At 52.7% G+C, this 13,958-nt stretch overlaps 1 protein-coding gene across 1 annotated transcript in view; it reads left to right on the top strand.

Annotated features, from left to right (window-relative positions):
• The window catches only part of LOC101592461 (maestro heat-like repeat family member 5), a 64,373-nt gene that overhangs the window by 20,528 nt on the left and 29,887 nt on the right, over positions 1–13,958 (top strand). The window contains exons 7-17 of the mRNA XM_023723924.1: positions 3,570–3,677; positions 3,962–4,078; positions 4,519–4,638; positions 5,531–5,683; positions 6,302–6,424; positions 7,136–7,215; positions 8,651–8,786; positions 10,345–10,440; positions 11,842–11,946; positions 12,892–13,027; positions 13,262–13,416. Coding sequence (XP_023579692.1) covers positions 3,570–3,677; positions 3,962–4,078; positions 4,519–4,638; positions 5,531–5,683; positions 6,302–6,424; positions 7,136–7,215; positions 8,651–8,786; positions 10,345–10,440; positions 11,842–11,946; positions 12,892–13,027; positions 13,262–13,416 — 1,329 coding nt within the window. The remainder of the gene's footprint in view (positions 1–3,569; positions 3,678–3,961; positions 4,079–4,518; positions 4,639–5,530; positions 5,684–6,301; positions 6,425–7,135; positions 7,216–8,650; positions 8,787–10,344; positions 10,441–11,841; positions 11,947–12,891; positions 13,028–13,261; positions 13,417–13,958) is intronic.

Raw genomic sequence — 13,958 nt, forward strand, 5'->3', positions numbered from 1 at the left:
TTCTGTAAAGCCAGTGCAGCCTGTACCAAAACTAAGAATATTACAAGAAAACTACAGATCTACAGCTTTCATAAGGATAGACTCAAAAAGCTTCAGTCAAATATTAGCAGTTGAGCAGAAGTAAAATAGACCAAGCAGAACTCATCAAGAGATGCGTAGCCAGTTTAGTGCTTGAAAAGCAATAAATGTAATTCTAGACATTAACATAATAAAGTAGAAAATTACGAATATATTTATGAAAATTGGGAAGAAAAGGCATTTGGCAAAAGCTCTGGGAACAGTGGCAAACATCTGTAATCTCAGCTACACAGATGGCTGAGGCAGGAGGATCACAAGTTGATGGACAGCCTGGATAACTTAGCTAAAACTACAAAAATTTTAAAAGATTTTTATAATTTAATACTTACTAGTATTCATTGACAAAGGATCTATAAACTGTGGTACAGGGTTTCAGGGTAAATCCTGAAGGGATTTGACTGACCTTATCACATACAAAAGTTATAGTTCTTGTTATATAGGTCTTTCTTTATCTTGGTCTTAACCATCCAGGTATAAAAAGTAAAGCCATATTAATATGCTGAGCTGTGAAAGGCTCAAGTCAACAACTTCTGACATTGCCAGTCCTACAGATAACCTGCTACTATTATGGACTACTGGACTATATTGGATTATTTTGCTGAATTCGCGCACCTACAATATTTAAATGGCAATGGAATACCCATCTCTGACAAAACTAAACAAAAAAGGGGGATATAAATGAAGGGCCATTTTTTTATCTGCATATACAAAATAGTTAGGATAGATATATAGCTACTTTCTCTTAATTCAATGAGAAGAAAGATTTGTACTAACAGTGTTTGGACAGGATATCATGTCTGCATCTTGTACTCTGAATAACCACTATGAAGACAACAATATGCAATGTATTAATTATTGTAACTGTCTTACTAACCCATTTTGAAATTATCTCATTGCTATTTGTTTCTCAATAAAATTAATTTTTAAAAAAACTTACTAGTATTAAAAATCTCTAACAAACTAGAGGTAGAAAGAAGCTGACCCAGCCTGAGAAACACAGCTAGCCCTGCAGCTAACATGCTTCCTGAAGATTAAATGTCTTCCCACTAAGATCAGAAATAAGGCAGAGACGTCCGCTCTCTCTGCTTCCTGTCAGCCTTCAGCAGCCAGTCCAACAGGGAAGAAAGAGCACAAAGAAGGAAAAACAGAAAAGGCATTAAGATATAAGTGAAAAACTGAGACTGCTTTTGCAGACAGGATGACTACACATCGAGAAAATATTAGTCTTAAAAAGAGTAGAACTGATCATCACCAGGGGTCAAGTTTAGCAAGGTCGGGCCGAGAACATAGCTCAGCAGTCTAAGTGTCTTCCTGGCAACCCCAAGGACCTGGGTTCCATCCCCGGTACCACATGCCATTCTGGCCCCTTCACCAAGCCAGCCACCAAAACGGGGGATGGTAGTGAGTGCCTGTAATCCCAGCACTAGGGAAGTTGAAACAGGAGGATCCCCATGAGTCCAAGCTTCGTAGTGAGACCCTGTACCAAATAAATAAATAAATAAATTTTTAAAAATTAAAAAATTTAGCAAGGTCTCAGGATATAAAAAATAATAATAGAGCAACTGTTTACTAGCAACAAACAGTTGGAAAAATGCATTTTCAATGAAAGCATCATGAATGATATAAAAGACTCAAAGAAAGATTAACACCACAAAATATATGCAAAGTCTTGACAAAGTATTGCAAAGAGATATGTGGATAGAAATGATGTTCTTGCACAAGAAAATTCAAAACTGTTAAGATGTTAACTCTCACAGAATTGACTTACAAACTGAATACATCACTAACCAAAATACTAGAAGACTTTATATAGATTGAATTTTATGTGAAAATTTCAATAGACCTAGAATAATTTTTTTAAAAAATCTTGAAAAGGAAAGGCACAGTTACAAGAATCTCGTTACTTTGATTTCAAGACTTAGTAAAAGACTGTTAACTGAGGAGCCAGAGAGATAGCTCAGCGGTCCTAAGCGCCTGCTCAGGCAAACTTAGGAAAGCTCAGGGATGGAGGTTCCATCCCCAGCACCACATGCCACACTGGCCCTGCCCCCAGGGCAAGCTGAGCCGGCCACACAAGAAAAGACTGTTAATTGTAAGGTACAGTAAACAGGAAGATCAGTCATTGGCATAGTATCCTGGGTTCCTTATCACTGTGACGCAATACCCAACACCCACACATTAAAGGGGAAGAGAGTTATGCTGTTTCCTGTTTTCAGTCCGCAGTCATGTGGCTCCAAGGCAGGAAGTGCACAGTGGTAGGGTCTGGCGGAGGAAAGCTGCTTGGACCATGGTGGTCGGGTAGCAGAAAGAGAAGTGAGGAGCTGGGAAGGGAGATCCAGCCTCGGAGGTCTGCCCCCAGCGACCCTCCTCTTCCAACCAGACCCCTAGCAGCCCGTCAGCAACATCACCCCATGATTCAAGCACCTTCCAAAAGCCCCACCTTTGAGTGCATGAAACCTGGGGGAGACGTTCTTGGTCTAAACCATGACATAGCATATAGGTTAAACAAATAAGTCAATGGAGCACGGTAGGAAGTACAGGATTTAAAGAGAGGTGGGATCTAGCTTGGCTGTACAGCGCCTACCTGGCAAGCATGAGGTTGTCATGAGTTCCATTCCCAGTAACAGGAAAAAGAAAAAAGAAAAAGGAAGTCCAGTACACAACCATACTTACACATTCAAATGATTTTTAAAGGTACCAAAGCAATTCAATGGGGAAAGAAAAGTCACCTTAACAATAAGTGACAGGAAAAAAAAAAAAAAAAAAAAAAAAAACTGCCTTTCTGTCAAACTTTATTTCATACCAGTTTTGCTCAGCAAATGTCTTGGAATATTTATCATCACATTTATCCATCTTTTAAGATTTTGGGATTTGGGATCATACTTAGGAGAGGAATCTCCCATACCACCTTCTGGGGAACAAAAATCTATCATTTACTAAATCACAAAATCTAGGACCATTGGAAATGCAAAGAACTTGTCATTACAAAATCATGGGACATTAGGGCCAGAGCTTTCAGAAGCCTGTTTTTTGAAAAAGACATTTCATTCATTCATTCGACCTCTGTTCACTGACTAAGCATTAATACAGCACCCACCATGTGCTGGGCATGGTATAGGCGCTGGAGACACAAGTGCAAACAAAACAGATCAAGTCCTACCTCCTAGCACCATCCAGAGGAGGGGCTACCTTCAGCCAACCCAGCATCTGCCACATGAGACCCTGCTCTGCGCTGAGGACACAGCCACGACTCTTTTCTGTAGTCTCCTAGGCCCCTGATTTCCCTACCTCATCTGAACACATGAGGAGTCCCCTTGAGAAACGTGTTCTTTGTCCCTGAGGGCCATCAAACAAATAAGAGAGCTGGGTCCTAGAGACCCAGAGGAGAGGACAAGAGGATGATAGAGTAGGGTTGGGGTGTCTGAGAGTAGAATGGCGGAGGGCAGAAGGAAGAGATGGCTCCAGGCCTGCCCACCTTCCTCTGTAAACAGATCATCGCCAAGTCAGTCAAGTTCCTGAACATGGACCTGTGGTCCAAGGAGTTGCTGAAGGCCCTGACCAAGCCCAGCCAGACCCAGAAGGACCATCCCCCGGAGAAGGTGCGTTCTGCTACCCCAGGTAGCCCCCACTCCACACACAGGCCCAGAGCTCTGTCCACAGCATGCCCAGGGCCTCAGTGAGAAGTTGGTGGGTCTGACAGGACCAGGAGCTGGACCTGAGCCTGAGCCTGCGCAGCAGACTCCAAATCACACACTGCATGGTGGCTAGGGTGGCTGCAGGACCCAGGAGTCTGAGGGAGCGTGGTCAGGGAGGCTGCTCAGAGGAGGCAGTGGGCCTGGCCTCATGGGTCTAGCTAAGGACAGGACACTGACCTCACCACCAGGCTTTCCTGTTCACCTACTATGGGCTGATCTTGCAAGCTGCAGAGGACAGCACTGCAGTCAGGACGCACCTGCAAGCCCTCCTGGAAACGTCCCACCAGTGGCCCAAGCAGAGGGAGGTAAGGAATCAGTCTCCCTCAGCCCCCACAACTGCCTGGCCCTGGCCACAGGCTTTGCCTCATCCTGGTCACAACCTGAGCCCTGACCCGGTCCTAGGTCAAGCCCCAACCTCATCACAACCTGGGTCCTTTTCCTCTACTCCTAAACATTCCTTTAACCCTCCCCAGGCACAGGTCAGTTCAGAGCTGGCACAAGGACAAGCAGCCTCCAGGACTCCTCTGCCTCTGGCCTCCCCTCATTCTGCCCACTGAACCCCATAAGAGACACCCCATTGGGCTAGGCACAGAGTTGCATGTCCTAAAGAGCCTGCTGGATTGGAGATGGGTGCCCTATGATCTTGGATGAGAACCCTACCCCTTCTATGGGCCAAGTGAGGGGCCACATCCAGTCCTGAGGTTTCAGGGTCCCCTCCTCAGTGGCACTGGGCCATCTCCAACAGGGAATCGCGCTTACTGTGGGACTGGTTGCAACCCGCCATTTGGATGACGTCTGGGCTGTCCTGGACCAGTTTGGCAGGAGCCGGCCCATCAAGTGGACTCTCCAAAGCCCCATCCCAAAGGTATCAGAGCTGCCAGGCTGGGGCCCTGGTTTGGGGTTAAGAGCAGAGTCTTGGAGCCATGGGTTCTGATTCCAGTCCCACTTGTACCTCCACCTGCAGTGTGAGACCCCATGTTTCAGTTTACTTCTAAGCAGGATTTGCCTACCTGGCCTGTTAGGGACAGAAATGGGCCATGACCACAGAAAGCCTAGCACGTGATAAGCTGGTTGTGTTGTGATGGCCGGTGTCAGGTTGTAGGATGGCTAGGGTGCATGGCTCATCTAAAACGTGAGTATACAGAAGCACCCTGCCTCTTGCTGTCTGTACCCCCTGTGACTCCTACAGGACATGGGGCCTCCCCACTTCCCTTCCAAGCTGCTACACTAATCTGCAGCCCAGAGACAGCCAGTGACTCCTGTGATCTACAGCTGGCCCAAGCCCACGTCCCAGACCTACAGAGTGTGCCTTTACCGAGGGAACAATGCCATTATGGTCCTCAGGCCACATCCATTTCCTGTTCCCTGAGTCTTACCCTCTGGGGAAACACCACAAGCCCTATTGCCATCTCTCTGGGTAGAGGCACAGAGACCCCCAGTGACCCATTGGGTTGCAATGGACCAGGTGCTGCTCCAACCAGCAGGGTGGGCTCCTGGCAGGAACCATCACAGCAGTAGACCTGGGGTCTGCCCGTCCCAGCAGAGCCAAGCCTCTGCATGCAGCCTGCTATGGCTTCCCCAAGCCCATTCCAGCCACTCACAGAGCCAACACTGTCTCCTATTTGCCTGAGGTAACCTGAGGCTCTCTAGCGATGCTCTGCAGCCAGTACTCTGTAGGGCCTAGGGTACCTCCTTTCCTATTCCCCAAGAGGAGGGCTCCAAGGGGGCCTGACATCCTCCATCTGGCCACCCCCCAGGGCCAGAGTATGGAAGACCTGCACTGGAAATGGGCAAGCAGCACCATCCTCCTCGCCTATGGTCAGGTGGCAGCCAGGGCCAAGGCCCACATCCTTCCATGGGTGGACAACATCTTGTCCAGGATGATCTTCTACTTCCGCTACAGCTCCTGGGTATGGTGGGCCACCATTCCCCAACCTGCACTCCTCAGGACAGAGTTAGGACTCCAGGCTGACACCAACACCAACGCCACCCCACTAAGAATAGTAGAGACAAAGAGACCTAGAGTCCAGGGCAGGCAGCCCATTCCTGCTCTCCCCCTAGAACTCCAGAGAGCCAGGCCTGGCTTCCTAGCTGATTCCCAGCTCATCCCCCGTGGTCTTCCATGGGGTTGCAACATGCTTAGGCTTTCATGAGAACCCATCCCCACTGCATAAAGTAACCCCCAGGCTTTCATTTTGGGGGTGGATCTGGACCCTGGGAGGGCAGTGACACCCGTGTGACTCTGCACCCCTTGCCTCCATCTTGGGGAGAAACCGCTGCCTAGCGGATGCCTCACAAAAACTTTCACAGATGTCTCCTGGGTGTTTGAACACTGTCACCTCATTCACACTTCTAAAAGCACCTCATTGCTGAGGAATCCAGCTGGCAGCTTCTGCTGTGTTTCTCAGCCACTATGCCACAGCCCTTAGCCTCACCCTTTTCCGCCTGGCTTCTTGCCCTCTCCCTTGCTCTCCTCCCTGCTCTCCCTGGCTTCTCAGCCTGTCCTGTCCCTTGTGTCCCATGCTCAGGATGAGACCCTCAAGCAGAGCTTCCTCTCGGCCACCATGATGCTGGTGGAGGCTATCAGCCGAAGCGAGGGAGCCCACAGCTACGAGTTCGCCCAGACCTCCCAGCTCCTTGAGTGTCTGATGGTGAGTGCCTGTCCCCCTCCCAGACCGGCACTTTCCTGGGCAAGAAGTCTCCTCCCTCAGACTAGCATCAGCCTGGGAGCCGCCCGCTGCAAAAGGTATGGCGTGGGCTCCAGAATATGTCCACCCACCTCATGAGCCTTCACAGCTGGAAACCTCCATGTCCCTGGCCACGTGGTGCTTCAGGGGCCCCTAGCTGGCCAGTCCCTCCTCACAGGCAATGCCTCAGAGGCCCAGAGAGGCCACACCATCTGTCCTGCACATGTCGACCTGGGCCCCAGACCAATTAAGGATTCAGCCTTCAAGGAATCCCCAGGCAGGGGCATCACACAGGAGTGGCTGGGCGCTGGTTGTAGGAACACTGATAGGACAGCCTGTCCCTCCCCACTGGAGCTCCAGCTCTGAGATTCCACACCTCACTTCACATAGGACACGCATGTGAGCCCGTGCTACGTGTGCTCTGACACACCCAGAGCAATATGGAGACTCGCCCACATCGTGCAGCCAGCTGGCAGGCAGGATGGGGACTCAGGTCCACCATGTCAGACTGAGAGACCATACTCTGAGTTTCTAAGCAAGGTCCAGTTCCCTAGAGAGACCTGTGGGACTTGGGGCTGCCAAGCACTGAGGTCTTGAGATATGCTTGAGACCCAGCCAGCATCAGAGTGGGATAGGCCAGACCCGAGTGGCTCAACCTCCACACTGGATTTGCAGGTTCTAATGGAGAAAGAGCCCCCAGGCGCACTGTGCACCACCAGCCGCCAGCAGGTCATCAACATCGTCTCCAAGCTCTGGTAGGGTCCCAGCCCACGCAGGGCCCCCCACCAGGTGGCTGGGGGGCAGGAAGGGGTTGTTGCTGAAGTGTAGCAGGGTACAGTGACATATGCTTATAATCCCAGTAGTGCTGTGAGGCTGGGGCAGGGGGACACAAGTTCAAGCTCTTCCTAGGCAACTTAGTGACTTAGACACTATCTCAAAACAACACAAAACAAAGCAAAACAAGAGTTAGGAACAAAGCTCAGTGGTGGAGGGTCTGCCTAGCATGCACAGAACCCTGGGTTCAATCCCCAGTACCAATAACAAAGAAGTCAAGGCCTCATTGGCCCAGGGCTGGGGGCCTGAGCCAACACAAGCAAAATGGGCTTGAGGTGGGTGACCTATGAAAGCCCAAACATTTGACATGGGCACAGCCCCTCCCAAGGAGACCTGATACCTCAGATGCTCCAGGTGAGAGCAGCCATTCACAGAAAGACCCCAGCACAGACAGGATCCAGAGGTCAGCAGGGGGGTCACAGAGGGATAGTGACTCTAGACCCCATCCAACCCCAAGGAAAGACAGGGAGGTTAGAGCCCTGGGGCTCAGAGACCCCTAGGCCAAGGAGCAGGCCCTGAATGAGCCCTCCACCTGCAGATGGTATGGGGAACCAGGTAAGGCTGCCCAGCGAGTAGAGGCTCAGTGAGTTCAGAGTTGCCTGCACTTGGCAGCAGAGGGTACAGTCAGGGAGTAGGCAGCCTCCTGGCCTGGGCAGATGGCTGGCAGAGCAGGGTAGGCACCCATCCCAAGGCCGGGCCAACCCACCTCCACCCACAGCTTAGCCTTTCCCAGCCTCACCTACTAATTCGCCTACTGCACACACAGCTACGGAACACCTACCATGTTTCCAGCTGTGAGCCAGCAGGAAGCAGCCCAGTTTCCTATGAGCTGACTCTCAGGGTGCAGACCATACATAGCAGAGCTGATGAAGACGCTGGGGAAAACTACAGAGGAGAGTTGGGACAGGGAGGGAATGCAAAACCCTCAGGAGCAAAGGATCATAGATGATCCAAGCTTGGGCCAATGGACTGATGGGCTATTGACTGAGTACTGATTTCAATACCCCCAAATGCCCCATGCCCTACCAGGTGCCAAGACAGTTGGAGGCTGAGATAGCCAACCCTGAAAGAGGACTTTTGAACCAAGTCCTGGAAAGGCAAGAGGGTAAATCCTGCATGTGCTTGGCTAAACAGCACATATAAAGGCTCTGTGGCTGTCATACTTCTTGGTTGTCAGAGGACCAGCAAGGGAACCAGGGAGGTGTACATGTGCACAGGTCTCTGTAGGAGACAGAAACCTCTATGGTCTGTAATATGGAAGCAGATGTCATGGGAAGCCCTGAGCTCCCACGCTTCGGGCTTGCAGACAGCCCCTTCCATCCTGCACCCTCAGCTCCTGCCCTCTCTTCCCAATAGTGAGCTGAGGCCACCCATAGACAAAGACAGGAAGTCGCGGCTCCTGTCCACCTGTTTCCGCAGCGTGTTTGCCTTGCCCTTGATGGATACCCTGGAGAGACATACCTGCCTCTTTCTGGAGCCACCTAATATACAGGTGCTGACCCTTTGGCTTGCAATGGCCAGGGACTTCATAGGCAAGACATTGGGCTCCACCTCCTGCTAATGCCTGGGAGGGGGCAGCCTGCAGGAAGGGTCCCTGTCCACTTCACAGGCAAGGCTGGGGTCCTGAGCAGTTTGCTAACTATGCTGGGCCTCCATTTTCCCGCCCGAGAAGCAGGGAGAGTAACAGAGCCATGAAAGGAGCCAGGGGACTGAAATGAGCGCCCGCGTGTGCATGCCCGGCGCAGGGCACTCTGCACGCAGGGACACGAGTGACCTCCCATCCTGAGCAGGGTCACCGAGCAGCGACCACCCTGCCAGCCTTGACTGGTGGGCTGGGTGGCAGGGTCAGGTTTGCATTTTCTTCTGAGCAACACCAGCAGGCCAAGAGAGAGGCACAGAAGAAGAGATGAGTCCCCCAACCTTGTAGGAATCCAAGAGTCCCAGGCCAGTCACTAAGTCCTGGGGCACCTGGAGTCAACCCGTTACCTTTCCAGCGGTGCAGCGCAGACTCACTGGACAGCTGCCTAAACCGCGTGCTCCTCACGGGCCTTGTCCAGCCCACCTGCTGCCACAGCTGCACTGCAGGAAGGCGCTGTCTTCCTTTTGCTCAGGCCCCGCTTGCCCTTGCTTGCGGTCACAAGGGGGCACACGTGGCTCACGGGCACAGTCGGTGCTGGGCGTCCCCCCACTAAGGCCAGGTGGCTAATGAGTGTCACTGTGGACACTTCCTGGTAGCCACCAGAGGGCGAGGAAACCCCCTCAGAGGAAAGAGGTTGGCTGGTGAAAGAGCCAGGGCTTGAATCACACCCCAGTGCCCTAGGACATCGCGCCACCCTCAAGGCTGGGTCCAGACTAAAGCCCACAGCCAGCCCACTGGATGCAGTGATGACAGAGCAGGGTCCCCTGGGCTCAAAGAACACCACAGCCACAGCCCTCCAGTAGACAGCCCATGACCCTGCAGGGAGCCCCAGAACTGGGACACTGGGCTGAGCTCCTGCAACTCTATCCTATCTGGCATGCGGGGCTTGCTTCCTGCCGTCCCTACGAACACACATGGCCCCTGGGAAGTGACTCTAGCCCTCCAGGGTAGCCAGCCAGCCAGCATCCAGAGGCTCACTGGCTCCTGGTGCCCTGTAGTGGGCGGAGTTGCTGTGGCCCTTCCCTCTAAGAGTGTGCCCAGCAAGCAGAGCAGTTAAGCTATCGGGAACCTGGTGAGAGCCCCAGAAACCAGAGCCAGCCGCATAATTTGCCGGGCCTAGTGCAAAAGGAAAGCCAGGTCCTGTTTAAAACTTCAAAGCAGCCACAGCAGACTGTCGCAGCTAACACAGATCACCCACCAAAGAGGCCAGCCTGCTAGAAACGAGTTCTCCTGGCAACCCAAAACCTGTATCCCTGGGTGGTCCTGGACAGCCTCCCTGCCCCATCTCTGTGTCTGTGGTGGGGCCCCTCCTGAGCCTGGCCTGGGGTGTGCATGTGTGGGCACCACCCAAGTGCTGCAAACCCCCCCATCCCCTTGTCCCACACTTGGCTGACACCGCTCACCCCCGCAGACCCTGTACAGCCAGACAATGGAGGCACTGGACCGCATGCTGCAAAGCTTCATCATGCAGTGCCCCACAGCCAGCGAGCTGCAATCCCTGCTGTTGGTACGTGCTGGTGGGGCACCCTGGGGCTGGGGACAGAAAGCCAGAAGAAGGACCCAGAGAACCCAGGGCCTTCCCAGGACACTTATGGATTGAGGGGGTTTGTAGGAACTGGAGAGTAGGAGTGGCAGCCCCCTTCAAAGAGAACTTCCCCTGCTGCGTCCCCAAGAGCCCACAACCTGAGGCTTCCACCCTCCCCTGCATGCCAGGAGTCCTGCCCTGAATGAAGGGAAGCCAGTCAGACAACAGACAGTGATGACCCAGAGTCCCCAGCCTAGAGGGAATGCTGGCTCTGCCCACAGAGTCAGAGACCAAGGCCAGTGGAACTTCTCCAAGGAGCCCTGGTTGAGGACCTAGGTAGGGTAGAGCCCGACAGGCAGACCATGGCAAGGATAAAGTAAATGCACTCATTTGACCATGGTGGAGGGAGCTGCTGTGGCCAGCAGGACGAGGTAATTAGAATAAGAGTCAGGTCAGCAGACTTGCCCACTCATAAGAAGCCAGTCTGAAGCCCGGTATGGTAGCGCATGCCTGTAATCCCAGCTCCTCCAGAGGCTGAGATAGGAGGATTGCAAGTTAGAGGCTACCCTGGGTAACTTAGTGAGCCCCTGTGTAAAATAAAATTTGTAAAGGAGTGGGAGTGCAGTTTAGTGATAGCATTTGCCTGGCACGTGGGAGACCCTGAGTCCAGGCTCCAGTAAAGAAGAAGAGGAAGGGGAAGGAGGGAGGAGGAAGAGATGAAAAGAGAGGAGGAGGAAAGGAAGATAGTGGAGGAAGAGGGATGAGAGAGGGGAGAGGGAGAGGAAGTGGAGGTAGAGGAGGTAGGCGGAAGGGAATGGAGAAAGACAGGAGAGACAGGAGGGAACCAGGGGCCCCCAGCTTGGAGGCATAGGCACCAGCTAAGAGCCATTGTGAGCAGCCTGGCCTAGGGAGCAAGGCGCCATGCCATCCCCTAAGTGCCAAGTGGCAGTGGCTGCCAGCAGCGGAAGTCCCGGTAGCTACCGAGCAGTCACTCAGTCTCCAAACGCCGTGCCCTCACTCTCTTCACTTCACCGCGGGGCCCACTCCAGTAGGCTGGAGTGCGGCCTCGGACTACACAGCACGGCTGTACAGAGGCCTGTGTGCGCACACATGTGGGGAAGCATGGTTCTAGCGGGAGTGTGGGGCAGGCTAGGAACCAGGAGCCCTGGAGGGCTCCATATGGGAAGAAATGACACTCCTGCAGGAAGCTCCTGGGGACAGAGGATGTGGGGGAGGCTAGACCAGGTTTGGGAAAAGAGCAGTGGAGGCTGGACAGGGAGAATGCAGAGACCAGGCCCTCAGCAGAGGGGTGGGCGGGGCCGCCATCTGGGCGGGGCCTGAGCAAGGGTGGGTGGGGCTGGCCAGTACCCCTGCCCTCCCCAGCATCTGTATCCCTGGCTGGCATCAGAGAAGGCACACGAGAGGCAGCGCGCTGCATACAGCTGCATGATCCTGCTCAGGTTCCTGAATCGCCGATGCTGCCTGGATGTGAGTACTCCACCCCATCTAGACACAACTGGAGCTGGGCCTCTTGTCTCACTCAGGCTCTTTGGCAGTGGGCAGCCCAGGGGGTGTCTCCTTTTAAACTTGAGGAACAAGGCCTCATAGCTGGACCCTGAACCCAGATGGCACTGGCCTTGACCCGGGAGAGGGCTCTGCTCTGCGCACTTGAAGCCTAGAGCAGGTGCTTCCCCTCCCCCAGCCTCAGCGTCTCACCTATAGAATGAATAACGATAGAGTCTCCTTAGAGAGCCAGGTGGGAATCTTTGGTAACTTTCTGGGAACGCTCCTGCTTTAGCAGCCAAAATCAGCACTAACTCCTGGGAGAAGGTGGGCATCGGTGCCTCATGTGATACCTGAGGCTGCCTGGGCTAAGGAAGGTAGGGGGTGCGAGCGCTGGAGAGGAAGGGACTGCTGTGCCCCAGAAAGTCGCTTGTCCCAGAGAAAGAACCTTCTAGAATGGATCAAATTGGCTTCAGTTTACTCACAGTCCACGTCCATACCACAGGACTGGGATCAGGGTAAGGCAAGGAAAAGATACTTTGCCTGGGTGCAAAATACAGGGGCACCAAAACCCCATAGTCAAAATTAATCATATTTTAAGTGAAGAGTGTGACCATGGCCAACAGGCTAGCCTCCTGTCTTTATTAAATAAAGTTTCATTGGAACTGGGGCAGGCTGTACAAAGTTGGATCCTGTCTAAAGATTATGACCCTTGATCATGGAGGGGAATTATTTTTTGCATTCACTTTTATCAGCACTGCGTTAACATGATTTCCTTTGATTACCAAGTTCTTCGCCAGCCCCTTATGTCCCAGCCCTGTCATGTAATTTGATAGGAACCTTCTGACATAGGTGTGCTGGGGTGTGTACATGGCTGGGCAGGGACTCCAGGGGTGTGCCCTACCATGTAGTTCCACACTCTTAACACAGCCAAAGGAGGACTTCAGACCAATGGGACAACTGATGGGCACTCTGGGAATTCTGTGCCAGGACTCGGACAGGACCACTCAGAACTCCAGCCTGGAAGGAGTGGCCCAGCTCTACCAGTTCCTGATACACCAGAAAGGTGAGCTTCCACAGGCCATCACGGAGGACCCTAACCCCAAAGCATCCCTGACCTCCGCCATCACTCTGCAATGGCTTCACCCAACCCCTAAACCCACAGGCACTCCCATCTCCAAAATGGAACACAGGCCTGACCCTGATTACAAATGACCCCACCCTAACCATCATCCTGTCCCCACATAGATCCTGGTCCACTCTTGCCCTGCTTCAGCCCTGCTCTGCCTCTGGCCAGCAGAAGCGGCTTTGCAGGCAGAATTACAGATCCAACAGGAGCTCTCCCAGTCTGGAGCAGATGAAGCCTCCCCGTGGAGCACTCAAGACCAAAGAACCACAAAGGTGGTGCTCCCAAAGGACAGTCTATTCCGACAGGACAGCTCCAAAGCCATCAAGGTCAAAGCTCTTACAGTTGTGGCAGGGGAAGGTGGGGGCATGGCAGGAGTAGACCTGGAGATCCTCCAGTGGTGGGAATAAACTCACTTGCTCTTTCCTACACCACTGAGATGGAGCTGAGGGGGTTGGAGGGAGCCAGCACACATCAGATGCCAATCATATACCAGGGGCATCACAGGCATTAACACCTCCTTTTTCTCAAATTTTAAAAACCTGCCCTTCCCTGCTCAAAATTTCCTGTGCCATGATTTGAATTATATTTGTCTCAAAAGAGGACCACAGGCTGAGATGCATGTGGGAAGTGGGTGCAGGGCCAGATTCGCAGAGCCTCAGAGTCGTCAGTTCCTGTCGTCTGTGAGGTGGTGACTTTTGCTTGCCCATGTTGGGGTTGAACCTTAGCCAGCGAAGACCATGACTGTCGGTCTGATTAGACCTGAGCCCTCCAGGCCACACACAGGGGCTCCCTAGAGCTCAGCGCAAGGTCTAGAGGTGAAGCTGGCCTTCAGCACACAGCCACGAAGTCCAATCAGCCTGAACCAGAT

Source organism: Octodon degus, unplaced genomic scaffold (genome assembly GCF_000260255.1).
Source record: "Octodon degus isolate 3935 unplaced genomic scaffold, OctDeg1.0 scaffold00104, whole genome shotgun sequence".
NCBI classification, from domain to species: domain Eukaryota; kingdom Metazoa; phylum Chordata; class Mammalia; order Rodentia; family Octodontidae; genus Octodon; species Octodon degus.